The sequence below is a fragment of the Centroberyx affinis genome, unplaced genomic scaffold (assembly GCF_046629955.1).
Source record: "Centroberyx affinis isolate AG114_WGS23_722 - 3 ecotype Tasmania unplaced genomic scaffold, CSIRO-AGI_Caff_v1 ptg005714l_1, whole genome shotgun sequence".
Classification (NCBI taxonomy): Eukaryota; Metazoa; Chordata; class Actinopteri; order Beryciformes; family Berycidae; genus Centroberyx; species Centroberyx affinis.
In genome coordinates this window covers 457-14,200 of record NW_027282887.1, presented here as the reverse complement: position 1 = coordinate 14,200, position 13,744 = coordinate 457, and the positions used below count along the sequence as shown (strand labels likewise).

The window sequence follows — 13,744 nt, the reverse complement described above, 5'->3', positions numbered from 1 at the left end:
TGCTGACAACATGGCTACAACAGCAGAGACGCCGCTCCAACAGACCTGCCAGACAGAAGCAGATAAGCCAAAGCCCTGCTTGAACTGCCTCTCACCTGCAGTCCACTTCTGAACTCCTGTCATCTTCCTGTCCACTTTACACAATTGAACAATTGAATCATTTTATTTGAATACATTTATTTGCACCCTACTGTTACAGTGTCTTTGCACATTTCTTCAAAACACACCTTTATTCCTGCAGTTATGGGTAGCCTGTAGCCTAAAGCAGTAAAAGTGTAATGGAATTAGTAAATATATGTTGGCCATTAACATTTACTGTACCTCTGTTACTAACAATATAATCAATATTTATTCTAAATGTGGCTGTGTTTTCACTGAGAGTCCATTTTGCTTTTAATATATCACTTGTTTTCTGTTAAAAAACAAAAACACATTAAATTATTATTATGGCAACGCTTTATTTTACAGGCAGCTAATTACGGTGTAAGTAGTTTGTAATTGTGGGGTACTAATAAAATAACAATGCTGTAGTTACAGGGCAACAAAACAAGACATCCGGCAATTAAGGGGTTACAATTTTGTAATTATGAGAGATTTATAAGGTAGTTATGGTGTAGCAATTTTGTTACATTCTGTAAAATATAGTGTTACTGTAACGTCATATTATGAAAGTAAACATTTGTGTAATTGGACTTTTGGCTCCAAAATATTTAGTTTCAGATATAAAGCCACTGAGACAATTTACCCATGTGACAACTAGCCCCGCTTTCCCCTACATGTATCTGTCCCTATGTGTAAATGTGTAAATATGTATGTACTGCTTCCTGTATATTTTTTTTTGCACTACATTCTTTACATTCTCTATATTGTCTCTATGTATAATACATCCTGCTACAAATACAAAAGCTACAAATAGAGATCACCTCCTGAATGAGAAAAGAATATGTTGCCACAGGTGTGACACATAACAATTGATTAGGCTGTTGGAGGCAGTTCGTATATGTGCTGGCCCATGCATATGCACTGATTTTGTGTCCTGATGAAGATCATGTTGGACCGAAAGCTTGACAACTCAATTTTAAAAAATTTGCCTGGATATAAAGTGTACAGAAGCTGTTTTCCTTTCTTAGTACTGCCTTTCTTCCAGCAACTTTTCTGTCTCTGTGTATGCTTTGGTTTTTCTACTGAAACCTGCATACAAATTTTAAGATTTCCCACATAATATCAGCGATCTACAGTTTAAGCCTAAAAGAATCAGCATCAGTATCGGCCTTCAAAAACCCACATTGGTCGAACCCTAACAATATATTCTACAAGTTTGCACTTCTGCTCTTGATGTCAGAGCCTTGTAGGTTTTTCTACACAGAATTGCATATGCACCTGAATTTTTATGCAAAACTCATACACCTTCCCCTCTCTCTTTCTCCTCTAGCCTCTTGGTTGTTTACAAGAGCTTAGTTCAGTCTCCAGGGAGAGAGTGGGAGAGAGAATGAGACGCTCAGACCCGGGCTCTATTGAACAAGTCTAGAATACCAATACTTCTCTGCCTCTACATCCTTTAAAAAGGAAATCCGAACACAATAAGCGGTGGATCCAGCCTTTTGAAAAGCTGTATCGATACAGGATGGATTGACTGAGTGCACTGGTGCTTTTTCAGCAACACCCTGATCACATTTTTATCTGGAAGCAGTAAAAAACCTCTTCTGTCTTCTACAGTTACAAGTGAGGCGTTTAGCTGACGGTCCCATGCTCTTGTCCAAAGAGACTTACAATGAATGAGCAGGTGAAGCTTAGACGAGACACATGGCTGTTGATGGACATAACATAACCTATGAGACATGCTTTGTTACAAGCAGGCCACCCTGTCGCCCTGCCAGTCTTCTTCTATAGGCCACTTAGCAGCTCCACTTAAGTTAGACGTATGGGGATTCAAATCAATGGCCTCTGCTGTTAAAGGGATAGCTTTAGGTTTGGCTTGAGCAGAACTTGCAGCTGTCAAATGAAAAATCCCCCCTCGGATCTTCTCACACTGTTTGTATTTCAGCAATCTGTTATGTTCAATGCATTGGAGGAGTTATTTAGTGATGAAGTGGTGTCATTTACTTTTTAGTTGTTCCCACTTTCCCTCAACCTGCCTCGTCTACTTCTAGTTCACTTACTGATTTCCTACATTTCCCAGAATGCCTTTCATTTTGGTCCAAATTGAGATATTGCAAGGCAGGACTTCACATGATGCTGAAGTTAAAATGTTGAAGATGTGTTTTTTAGTTAATACAAATTAAATAGGTTGTATTCATTTTGCTACATGGGACCTGGAACTAACTATCTTCAAGTAATAATCTGCAACATTTTTATATGCATAAATGTCTGTTTTTCTGCTCTCTATCTGATGGATGTAACACAGCAGTTCAGGAAAGCTTTTACATTTGCTGTTTTCACATCTTAAAACCAGTCTGAACGCAGACGGAACTTAACCATTCAAAGATCACAGAAGATACTAACAAGCCTTTTTAGTCAAACCGAAGACAAGTGTGTGATGAAGAAGAACAAAATATCTACGTATCCTTTTAAGTCTACCTCTGGCACAACACTTCGAGGTTACACCAACACGAGGCCGAGCGCAGCAGAAGCATTTCATCTCGCCTTCATGAGAGCAAACCCCTCTGGACTTCCAGTAACTCCAAATCGCCTCGCATCGGTTTCATCTTTCGAAGCCGAGAGAAACCATGGGAGCAATTAGCGCCTTCCGTCTGCTTCCCCACCTCTCCTCTCCGTCTCCTCGCTTTAACTTCACTTAGCACTTCTCACAGCGAGTTTGTCTGCCGAGACCCGATTACTCCGAACACAGGGTGGCAAAGAGCGAGGGAAGGGAAAGAAGAGGAGGAGGAGGAGGAGGGAGGAGGAAGATGGATGATGGGGAGGGAGGGTGGACCGACAGAGATAGGAAATAGAGGAAATGAAAATGGCAGTGATGTAGTGGTAACCAGAAAGCTGGGTAAACCAGGACCAACCAGTATAAACAAAAAAAAACGACTTTCTTTTCAGAAAAACATTAAATTGTGATTTTTCCCCCTGTAAAAGAGAGAAAGAAAACAGAGCAGAAAATCAGCACCTGATGAAGTAATGGTTGAGTCATTGATATTGATCAGTAACTCTATCAATGTATCAATGTGTATGTTTGACATCCATATATTCTTTTAAATTATACCATGGGATTATAACATGTTGAAGGTACAGGATTATGAAATTTACCCAACACACAAAGTGCTTCAAGAAAGAAAAAGTATGCATGTGATTGTGTGTGTGTGTGTGTGTGTGTGGGTAAGTGAGATAAACTGAAAGCTTAAAAACTCGACAGTTAACTAAAGACTGGCTGCATAGAGACATTAGGCATGAGTGTGTGTGTGTGTTGTGTGTGTGTGTGTGTGTGTGTGTGTGTGTGTGTGGGCTAACAGTTTGATCCAGTGCTGCTGTGATACCTGCGTTGCCCTGGGCAACAGCAGGTTTGATTCTGAAGGACAGATAGTATTACTGATCTTGACAACAGGCGGAGAAGTGATATCTGTTTGTCTGTGTGTGTGTGTGTGTGTGTGTGTGTGTGTTCAGATTTTAATGCGCTGCCTTGAATCTCTGTGATATATTTCCCATTATTCCTCATAACTTGGTGGAAAGTTTGGTTGTCTTGCTGTGCCTCTCTTCTAACTCAATATCATCTGCATAACTGAATCCCCTGAATAAAATGTCTCGACTGTTGCCTTCTCTTATTCCCTGTATCTGTCAGTGTCTCACCTCTCTCTCTCTCTCTCTCTCTCTCTCTCTCTCCTCCCTCTCTCTCTGTCTCTCTCTCTCTCTCTGTCTCTCTCTGTCTCTCCTCTCTTTCAGGTTGTTGCATGTTTTGTTTTCTGTCGTGTTGGGTTTGGTTTGATCAGCACACTGTTTCCGAACGAATCAGAAGTAGGTTGCTTATTAAAATACATTCTCTCTTTTGTGTGTCGCGTGTGTGTGTGTGTGTGTGTGTGTGGTGTGTGTGTGTGTGTGTGTGTGTGTGTGTGTGTGTGTGTGTGTGTGTGTGTGTGTGTGTGTGTGTGTGTGTGTGTTGCAGATATATCGGCGATGCTGGCTGGTGTTTAAGAAGTCATCCAGTAAAGACCTCGTCGGCTGGAGAAATACCCTGATGAGAAGTCTGCTTATATCAGAGCCTGTCCCAAGGTGTGTGTGCGTGTGTGTGTGTGTGTGTGTGTGTGTGTGTGTGTGTGTGTGTGTGTGCTTGTCAGTCAGTCTTTGTCTTTGGTCTTCTGTGCAGAAGCAGGGTGAAAGTATACCTGTCACACACACGCACACACACACACTGAGATGAAAGCAGACAGCGCTCACATCAAAGTCTGACACTCGCACTTGTGAGCTCAGCAAGAATTAAGAATCACGCTCTCTCTCTCTCTCTCTCTCTCTCTCTCTCTCTCTCTCTCTCTCTTTTTTTTTTCTCTGTCTCCCTCTCTCGTTACACTGACAATCTCACACACACACACACACACACACTCACGCACATACTCACTCATCTTTCACCATCATCATCATCACTTCTCTTCAGCTGACTTTTTTTGTCTACTCCTTCATTTAAACATCCTTCACACACCAGTGGACTTTTCAAAGTTTCTTTGCTCAAAGTCAACTTTTAGGGCGTTTTCACACAATTCTGCTGTTTTTTTGGAGGTTTTTTTTTTTTCTTTTTTTTTTTTTGGTAGAAGAAGAGCTGCCTCCGCCACATTTTTGTGCTGAGAGATGCAGAAGCAGGTTCCGTGACGTGAGCTTGTTTCCGCGAGGACGTCAGCGGCTCTGTTCGGCTGGCGATGACACGCGGCGTCTCGCTTCCCGATTCAATAGAAGAAGGTTGCATAAAGCGGTGGTTCCCAATGCGGGGTCTGGGGACCTCCAGGGGTCCGTGAGTGTTTCCAGGGGGTCTCTAGTTTAATTTCACCTGTATTTCACTCCTTAGAAGTTAGCAGAATAAGAGAATTATAAGAATTTCACTCTGCACTCACTGCCCCCTCCCCACCTACAAGCGAGGGCCGATATATCGCAACTCAATATATCGTGATGCAAAAATGTGACAATACGTATCGCAGGGCAGAAAAATGAATCGCCGTATTAGCCACATTTCATTCTGCTGTAGTAATCACAAATGAGATGCTTGACCATCACAATTTCTCAAGCTCTCCACCCAAATTATACTATTTTCACTCTGTAATGTCATTTTTAAATTGTCGTTTACAAGCCAATGTCATCGCTAGAAAGATTTGTGGCTCCGAAAAATACCTAATTCTGCACAGTCATACTTTGTTGACATTGAACATTTATTTATTACATTGAGTACATTGTATTCGTGTTCTTTCCTTTAAAAAGGTCAACTTTTTATCTTATCTTTAGAAAACGCTCCATTCAGCCTAGAAAGAAGCAGCAAAGTTGTAAAAAAGCAGTACACTCTGAACAAAAAGGCAGAAAGAAAATGATTCTTTAGGCTTGGACCACAGCAGAACACTTTACAGTGCTGCAAAGCAGTGGTTCTCAACCTTTTTCATATCAAGGACCCCTAATTTAGTCCACATTAGGGCCACGGACCCCCATTTGATGAGATTTTGTCTCTCTGACCCAAAGCTGAGAATATTTTTTATTGTTAGGTATGACTTTGTATAGAATTCCATGACCATCTGTACTGTAGGTAGAGAGATAACAGTGAAACTATGGTCAAAATAGTCATTCTAAAATGACAAAATAATGACGTTTAACAATTCATCAATTTGCTGGGGACCCCCTGGAATGCTCTCAAGGACCCCTGGTGGTCCCCGGACCCCACGTTCAGAACCACTACTTTAAAGACTCATTTTATGAATTTAAAGACTCATTTTATGAAGGTTCTCTATATGGCAACATGCTTAATTGGCTCTACAAAGGGTCAGTTCTTTGCATCATTACGTCTCTAGACCCACTAGCCTAACCACAGAACCCATGAAGATCCCTCCATTTTCTGGGTATAGTTTGAAAAAAGTGCAATAGTGTGAACACGGCTTTGAAGTATTTTCAGCAAATCTGATAGGATGATCAACTGATTGGCCCGTGCAAATCAAAAGCCTTGAGCCAATCACTCTGCCTCATCCATCCTCTCATCCTCCAATCACATCCATTCTCCTTCGACATTTAAACTCTTGCATGGACCTCCATTTTTCTGGGTATCAGGTGTTTTTTTTTTCCTCACAAACCACAGTAACCTTCAATTTCTTTAAGTCTATCATTCAAAGTCACTGTTGTCTCAACACTGTAGTCAGGTGATAGCAAGAAGCTTGATCTCATGACACATACCAATAGAAATATATAAGTCGAAAGTTTTCCCCGATCTCCACTTTGCCATGTGAACCGTTTGACCTTTGACCTCTGCTGTTGCCTAGGTGACAGAGATCAGCAATGTGAAGAATGTCACACGGTTGCCGCGGGACACCAAGCGACAGGCGGTGGCCATCGTGTTTACGGACGACACTTCGCGCACCTTCACCTGCGAATCAGGTAGTCTGGACACACACACACACACACACACACACACACACACACACACACACACACACACACACACACTCAGCATGCAGAGTGAGTACCTTATATTGACTGCACTCCCTCCCTTGCTCCTAAGCTTAACCTTAACACTTTCCACCACATGCCTACACTGAAAAAATCTATCACAGTTATTTAGTCTAGTATTGAGTTTTACATTTTTATTTTCTTAAAATAAGTAAATCCTGCCAGTGGGATGAGATACTCTTGTTTCCAATGCAAATCAACTTGTTTCAAAAAAATTCTTGAATCGAAAATGTTGTTTCTCTTGATATTAGTGAAGGAATCTGCCTTATTACTCCTTTGTAAACCCATTGGAAGATTTCACTTGTTTTAAGAAAAATAAGATCTTCAGCAAATATAAAAGACTTGTTAAAATTGATTTTTTTTTCACTTTAACCTAATCCTAATTCTAACCCGGATCTCTCTCTCTCTCTCTCTCTCTCTCTCTCTCTCTCTCTCTCTCTCTCTCTCTCTCTCTTTCTCTCTCTCTCTCTCCCCCTCCAGAGCTGGAGGCAGAGGATTGGTTCAAGACGCTGTCAATCGAGTGTCTGGGGACCCGCCTCAATGACATCAGCATGGGAGAGCCTGACCTCCTGGCCGCTGGGGTGCAGTGTGAACACACAGGTAACACACACACACACAATCAAACAATTACACACACTGCAAGAAATATCCATCTTAACACGCCATTTAATCTAGTATTTAGTCTTAAAATCGTATTTTCCTGGAAACAAGTATAAACAATCTGCCAATGAGGTGAGATAATTTCACTTTTCAATGCAAATCAACCTGTTTTAATTTTCTTGAATTAAGTATTATTTTCTTGATACTAATGGAGGGATCTCCTAACCTCCCCCTCTCTCTGCCTCCGTCCCCTCAGAGCGCTTCAACGTGTTCCTCCTCCCCTGTCCCAACCTGGACATCTACGGGGAGTGCATGATGCAGATCACCCATGAGAACATCTACCTGTGGGACATCCACAACCCCCGCACCAAGCTGGTCACCTGGCCGCTCTGCTCGCTGCGCCGCTACGGACGGGACGCCACCCGCTTCACCTTCGAGGCCGGACGGTGAGACCGGACGTGGGATGGGTGGGGGGTGGGGGGGGGGGGGGGGGGGGGGGGGGGTGGAGTGTGAATGTGAAGCAGGGTGTTACTGGAAAAGAGCATGTAGCTTAGTTGCCTGTCCCGGGATGAAAAAAAGGTTTCAAGAACACACACATTCCTAAAACATGTTGAATTACCACAAGATGTGTTGCTACTAATTAAACACACACAGGTGTGTTGAAGGTTAGAGTTGAAGATCGGGACAAGGCATCCTTTGTTATTTCAATGCATATGTTTAAGAGAAAACACAGACACTCACTGCCTACATCAGAACCTGGCCCAAAGTGTGTGTGTGTGTGTGTGTGTGTGTGTGTGTCACTCAGTCTTTGTCTTCTGTGCAGGGTGCAAGGATACCTCTCTCTCTCTCTCTCTCTCTCTCTCTCTCTCTCTCTCTCTCTCTCTCTCTCCCTAACACACACACACACACACAGGGACGTTGTGTTGGACTGAGCCCCATGAAGAGATTGATTGAATAGATTAGAGGTGAATCAATGCTGGGCCAGACCTCCTTATCTCCTCCTCTTTGATAAAACCTGAGGAGGTATGATTGGGTCAGCATGCAGATAACGGTGCGTGCATGCGTGTGTGTGTGTGTGTGTGACAGAAAGAAATAGCAAGAGTGAGAGAGCCAGCATGGAGCACTGTGAGCGGAGTGCAGACACACACTGCCATCTGGCTGTGGATATGATGTACTGCATTAGTGTCATGAATTGTGTTTCCTATTCACTATTGGGTTACATGTCAATTTACAGCTAATTTGCTGTCATTTTGGCTCAAAATGTTCACTAACTTCACATTAAGGGCACAGTACAGGTATAATAGTAGATCACTTGATGGTTTATTAGTAGTTACTGGTGTGTTTATGTGCAAAGAAACTTAAATGAGAAACTTAAATGCTAAAAAGGAGTAAACACCGGCATCGCCTTCCAAAGATGACAAAGCACTCAGAGATGAGAAAGGACGATGAGGAGGAGCGATGCCGATGTGGCTCTTTTTCTTTTGGACTGGTGTGTCTTACTATCATTTATTAGCCGCAGTTTATATTGAGTGTCTTTATTATTATGTTGGGCCAGTGCCTAGATGGAGTGCAAAACAGCAAAGTAATGACCACTTATCGCCAAGGGTGTTGCCAAAATCAAGAAAAACAAGAAGCTCATGGATTATCCCTTTAATGTGGCCAAAAAGGAAGGCAGGAGGAAAGCATTTCCCTGGCTGTCGATGGCAGAAAGCTTGATGTTTTTACTTTGGAAAGGGCAACAGACCGTCATCACTTGTGTGCTTAGCCAGACTCAAACTAAATCAGACCGAAGCTCTCGTTTTCTATACTTTGCATTGTTCATTCAAATTCCAAATGTGTTTATTATTTGGGTCTTGCTGTGAGAATGTCTTGTGCTTTATGCCTTGCTGCACACAAATTACATTGGGGAATATAGTTCTCAAGTTTGTAGATATTAAAGAGTGCTTCTTAAGCCTTGAGACATACCGTATATTGTGGAAAAGGAGGTACAACCCAACATGAGAGGTGTTCCTAATGTTTTGTGCCAGGTTTTGACCAATATGTTTGTTTGATACCGTTTTGTATTCAAGCTGCTGATAATCGATATTTTGTGTTGACCTTGAATACATAAGACTCACTCGCTGTTTTTAAATCAAATCTTAAGACTCACCTGTTCCTCTCTGCTTTCCCCAAGGGTCCTGGTTCATCTGTGCCTTCCCTTTAAACTTGGGTCTCTAAATTTTTGTCTCTAATTTTATTCATCTTATTTTAACCCTTATTAACCCCGATTTGTTTTGTGTAAATTGACCAGTTTTAACGTTGTACTATGATTGTTTTACTCTTTCTGTGAAGCACCTTGAGTTTTTGTTGTATTTGAAAGTGTGCTGTATAAATAAAATTCAGTATTATTATTATTATTATTGTTATAAAAAAATCCAAAAAATGACAAGTATTCAGTATTTCCCCCAGAATTGTATGCTTTTAAGGATGGAAAAGCCTCTGAAACGGCATTTAGACCATCATGGGAAACTTAATTGAAATCCAGACTAATGAATTCCTTTTAGGTGTATTAGCAGCTCCTTAAGGCAGGGTGAGGCAGGTTTCATTGCAGGTTTTACAGACTGCTGAGTAAAATCCTTCCACAGCACATGTCAATTACAGCCCAATATACCGTATAGGCTTAACCCTGTTGTGTACACTGGGTTCATGCTGTGCTCCTGTTGTGTTCAGGATGTGCGACAGCGGCGAGGGCCTCTACACCTTCCAGACCAGGGAGGGAGAGCAGATCTACCAGAGGGTTCACTCCTCAACACTGGCTATCGCCGAGCAACACAAGAAAGTCCTGCTGGAGATGGAGAAGAACAGCAGGGTGAGACACTGACTGAGAACCCAGCAAGCACACACACACACATACATACACACACACACACACACACACACACACACACACACGTGTGCATTAAGACACACTCAACCACTTACACATATTTCTGTACGCTCTTCCATCTGTATACACGATAATTTAGTTTATTTGTTGAATTATTTTCAATATTTTCAACTGTTGTAATTACTTTTTCTTCTAATCCAAACCAATCTAATCTAATCTATTTTTTCTAATCTAACACACACCCACATACTGTACACACACATGCATACACACAAGTAAGCTGTCAGAATCTACAAAATATATATTGCGATGTAATTGCACACTAGCACTGTTTACAATAACTGCAATGCAACGTGCATGCACATTTACAGCTTGCACTGCAAAGTCATTTCATCTACCGTTGAGTCTTAAGATCTTATTTTCTTTAAAGCAAATGAAAAAAATCTGCCGGTGTTGTGAGATCATTTCACTTGTTTCCAATGCAGTTTCACCATTTTTTTTGAAAATTTTATATGAAGCAAGTGACAACATGTTGAAATGCTTGTATCAAGATAGTGCCACTCGCTTCAAGAAAATGCTCAAAAACAAATCCACCGGCATTGGAAACACGTGAAATGATCTCACCCCACCGGTAGATATTTATTTTATTGTAACTTGTGTATACCTGCTGATTATCTTAAAGGTGCATTAAGTAATCTATGAGCTTCATCGACCTCTAGCAGCGGTGAGTAGGAATTGCAAGAACTTATCCCCTCCTGCACAAGTGTCTGGCTCCGCCCTCCCCACCCCTCCGCCCCCCTCAGCTACGGTGGCCTGTAATTGCCAAAAACTATATTTGTTCCAAAAGTATATTATAGTAGAGTATGGTCTGAAAAGTGAGATTTGAAAGCAAGAAATCTCAGCGCCTGGCGAAATATTCATGAGTCACCAACCCTATCAACCCCCTGCAGATATATTTTGGTTATTTTGTGCTATGGGGCAGTAAAAACATACTTATTGCCCCTTTAAGACATTAACTGTTATCTTTTTTCTAATCTGTGATGTGTGTATGATTTGCAGTTGATGTCTAAGGGTTCGGAGGCGGGCTCCTACCCCTGCACCCCCACGGCCATCCTGCCCCGCTCTGCCTTCTGGCACCACATCACTGGAAACCAGACGGGCATGGACCCCGCCAGCGGTAAACACCGGCCCCACACTTTAGGATTTTAGTCTTCTTTCCAGCAGGCACTTTGTATACTGTGAACGTTTCTACACTAGTCCTTCAGTTAGTCTACAGAAGGCTCTTAGCACTGTTAGCATTCTTCATTGAAATCAGTACACTGCACTTCACTGCAAAAAATGTCCATCTAAGCAAGTCTCATATTCAGTCTTAAAATATTTTTCTTTAAACAAGTAAAAACTTCAAGTCAAGATAAGTCCACTTGTTTCCACACGTGTCAATGTCTTGAAACAAGGCAGAATGAGGCAGATCGATCCACTAGTGTCAACAAAATTCTCAAAGTAAGTTGCTTTTCATTGCAAAGAAGTGAAATGATCTCACTCTACTGGCAGATTGTTTTACTCGACTTGATTAGATGACTTGTTTAAATGGATACTTTTTGCAGTGTAGCCACAAGTTAGCATGTCAACTTGTTGCTAGCGGGACACATTTCCCTCCAAAAATATTCTCCACTTTTTTCAGTGCTAACATGCAAAAAAATAAAATAAAATGCCAATACAGAAACGTTTCCAACACCGTGTGACAACTGCTTGGTGAAGAAGAAAAATAACAATGAAATTTAAATGGCTAAAATGTCAAAAAAAAAAAAATATTCTAATAATGTCAAGGCATCTTTTTGAAACTTATAAAATAGTTCTCCTCAATGAAAATCACTGCAATAAGGACTTATAGTGTGTCTATGGTACACAATAGTGATTGTACATTATCATACTTCATGGTATTTTAATCTCCTATAGTATCACTATAATATTTGTATAATATTCCGGTAAGACTTTACAATAAGGGTACACTAAGTTAAGGGTTAGTTAATGCTTAATAAGGGTTAGTTAATGCTTAATAAGGGTTAGTTAATGCTTAATAGCTTAATAGTTTATAAAGATGACTATTAAATAATGTATAAATTAATACCTTGGTCAACATGAACACCATTAGTAAATGATTACCAGACACTAGTTAACTGTTAATTAAGGGTAATTAATGTACCCTTATTGTAAAGTGTTACCAATATTCCTATAGAGACTTATAGTGTGTGTCTGTGATACTCAATAGTGAGTGTGAAGTTAGAGTGACCTTATCGTTCATTATGGTTTTTATCTCCTATGGTATCACTCCAATGTTCGTATAATATTCGTATAGGGACTATTTTGTTGGGATATTTGTAGTTCTCTTATGTGAGAGCTTATGAATAGTAAACTTATCCCACTACTACAATTGGAGAGCGGTTTGTGTGTCCCACCATGGAGGAGAGGAGATGAGAGGAGAGGAGGAGACAAGGACAGGAGAGGAGAGGAGAGGAGAGGGGAGAGGAGAGGAGAAGAGGAGAGGAGAGGAGAGGAGAGGGGAGAGGAGAGGAGAGGAGAAGAGGAGAGGAGAGGAGAGGAGAGGGGAGAGGAGAGGAGAAGAGGAGAGGAGACAAGGAGAGGAGAGGAGAGAGGAGACAAGGAGAGGGGAGAGGAGAGGAGACAAGGAGAGGAGAGAGGAGAGGAGACAAGGAGAGGAGAGGAGAGGGAGAGGAGAGGAGAAGAGGAGAGGAGACAAGGAGAGGAGAGGAGAGAGGAGACAAGGAGGGGAGAGGAGGAGAGGAGAGGAGAGGAGAGGAGAGGGGAGAGGAGAGGAGAGGAGAAGAGGAGAGGAGACAAGGAGAGGAGAGGAGAGAGGAGACAAGGAGGGGGAGAGGAGAGGAGAGGAGAGGAGGAGAGGAGACAAGGGGAGGAGAGAGGAGAGGTGACAAGGAGAGGAGAGAGGAGACAAGGAGAGGAGGAGAGAGGAGACAAGGAGAGGAAAGGAGGAGAGGTGACAAGGAGAGGAGAGAGGAGAGGAGACAAGGAGAGGAGGAGAGAGGAGAGGAGACAAGGAGAGGAGAGGAGGAGGTTATAAATTCTAGTTCACTTAACTCTCCTTAGTTACAACTTGTGTTTCTCTGCAGGCGACGCTGCTGAAGCCGACCTGCTGTCCACCCGCCTGCCTCCTGACCGCCACGCGACGCTGCCACTGGCACACACACACTCACACACACACACACACTCACACTCACACTCACAGAGCCAGCCACACACGCACACACACACACACGCACACTCGCGCGCACACTCCCCGACACACTACCCCACCTACCCCGGACAGTGACACACACACACACAGACACACACACAGACACACACACACATACACATACACACACACATGAACACGACATGGACATAGAAAAAGAAGCAGACACAAACACACAGATTTGGGTACCCACGCGCATGCAGGCACATACACACACACACACACACACTCAAACAACCACACACTCTCCCTCCTTATATTTTACACTCTTTGTCACCCCAACATTACACCTCACAGGAACTGTCGTGTGGGCGGGCCTAACACCGGCCAATAGACCATCTTGAACTGAGAGAGCAGGAAGGAAACAGATTTCTCCAGAG

The 13,744-nt window shown here is 42.3% G+C and overlaps 1 protein-coding gene across 1 annotated transcript in view; it reads left to right on the top strand.

Moving 5' to 3' along the window:
* Positions 1 to 13,439, top strand: part of dok4 (docking protein 4) — a 32,378-nt gene extending 18,939 nt beyond the window's left edge. The window contains 9 exon segments of the mRNA XM_071547192.1: positions 4,103 to 4,145; positions 4,148 to 4,209; positions 6,441 to 6,555; positions 7,108 to 7,227; positions 7,484 to 7,673; positions 9,937 to 10,075; positions 11,153 to 11,270; positions 13,240 to 13,314; positions 13,396 to 13,439. Coding sequence (XP_071403293.1) covers positions 4,103 to 4,145; positions 4,148 to 4,209; positions 6,441 to 6,555; positions 7,108 to 7,227; positions 7,484 to 7,673; positions 9,937 to 10,075; positions 11,153 to 11,270; positions 13,240 to 13,314; positions 13,396 to 13,439 — 906 coding nt within the window.
* Positions 13,440 to 13,744: the final 305 nt, after the last annotated feature.